The sequence below is a fragment of the Nicotiana tomentosiformis genome, chromosome 7, assembly GCF_000390325.3.
Source record: "Nicotiana tomentosiformis chromosome 7, ASM39032v3, whole genome shotgun sequence".
In the NCBI taxonomy this organism is placed as follows: domain Eukaryota; kingdom Viridiplantae; phylum Streptophyta; class Magnoliopsida; order Solanales; family Solanaceae; genus Nicotiana; species Nicotiana tomentosiformis.
In genome coordinates, this window is record NC_090818.1 from 52,118,702 (window position 1) to 52,120,146 (window position 1,445).

General features: G+C 42.1%; 1 protein-coding gene across 1 annotated transcript; it reads left to right on the forward strand.

The window, feature by feature from the left end:
- Positions 1–386: 386 nt before the first annotated feature.
- On the forward strand, positions 387–881 carry LOC104095735 (uncharacterized). The gene has a single exon (XM_009601925.1). The coding sequence runs from the start codon at positions 387–389 to the stop codon at positions 879–881; it is 495 nt and encodes a 164-aa protein (XP_009600220.1).
- Positions 882–1,445: the final 564 nt, after the last annotated feature.

Here is a 1,445-nt window from a genome sequence, read left to right on the forward strand (position 1 = left end):
GAAACTTAGAAAGGAAAATGGGACATATTGCAAATTTGTTGTCTGAGAGGGCTCCTGGGACTCTCCCATCCGACACTGAAAAGAACCCGAAGGAAACAATCAAAGATGTATCTATGAGAAGCGGAAAAGTATTGATTGACCCAATTGTGAAGGCTAAATCGGAAGTGGTCAACAAGAACTCTGAGACACCAGTAGAGGAAAAGAATGAAGAGCAAAAGAGCTAGAATAGTGGGGTACAAAAAGAAATTGAAGAAAGTAGACATGTGCCAGCTCTACCATTCCCTAAAAAGATGAAGCGGGAGAAACTTGACAAGTGTTTTGGGTGATTATTGGAGATGCTCAAATAACTTTATGTGATCATCCCTTTCACAGAGGTACTCACTCAGATGCCCGCTTATGCAAAGTTCTTGAAGGAAATCCTATCTAGCAAGAGAAAATTAGAGGAGACAATAGTGGTCAAGTTAAATGCCTATTGCAGTGCTATATTGCAGAACAAAATTCCCCAAAAGTGTGGGGACCCAGGAAGCTTCACCATACCATGCTCATTGGGGAGTGAAAATTTTGACAAGGCCCCATGTGATTTAGGTGCGTCTATAAATCTAATGCCTTTGTCTGTATTCAGGAAACTGGAAGGTGAACTTGGAGTGATTAAATTGATACCAGTGTCCCTACAACTAGCCGACCAGACCACCATTCTACCTGAGGGAATCATTGAAGATTTTCTAGTGCGGGTGGACAAGTTTGTATTCCCCGTCGATTTTATTATGGTGGATATGGAGGTGAAAAAGGAGGCCACTATGGTGGAAATCGCACAGCAACAAAGGTCATGGAAGCTGGTTTCTTTTGGCCTACTCTGTACAAAGATGCAAGGGCATATGTAGCTGCATGTGACAAGTGTCAGAGAGAAGGTAATATTACCAAGAGGGATGAAATGCCGCTCAACTCCATTCTGGTATGTGAAATCTTTTACGTTTTGGGCCTTGACTTCATGGGTCTGTTCCCAATGTCGCATTCTCATGAGTATATCCTAGTAGCTGTTGACTACGTCTCTAAATGGGTCGAAGCAATCCCTACTAGGACCAATGATGCTCGGGTGGTGTGTGAGTTCTTTCAGAAAAACATCTTTACCCATTTTGGGACACCTCGAGTGATTATCAGTGACAATGGGTCACACTTTGTGAATAAGCAGTTTGCTGCACTAATATCCAAGTATGGGGTCACATACAAAATAAGAACCCCGTACCATACCCAAACTAGTGGGCAATAAGAAGTGGCTAACCGGGAACTAAAACAAATTCTTGAAAATATGGTTAGTGCTTCTCGTAAAGATTGGTCTGTCAAGTTGGATGAAGCACTATGGGTGTATAGAACTGTGTTCAAAATGACCATAGAGACTTCACCATTCAAATTAGTGTATGGTAAGTCATGTCACCTACCTGTTGAGA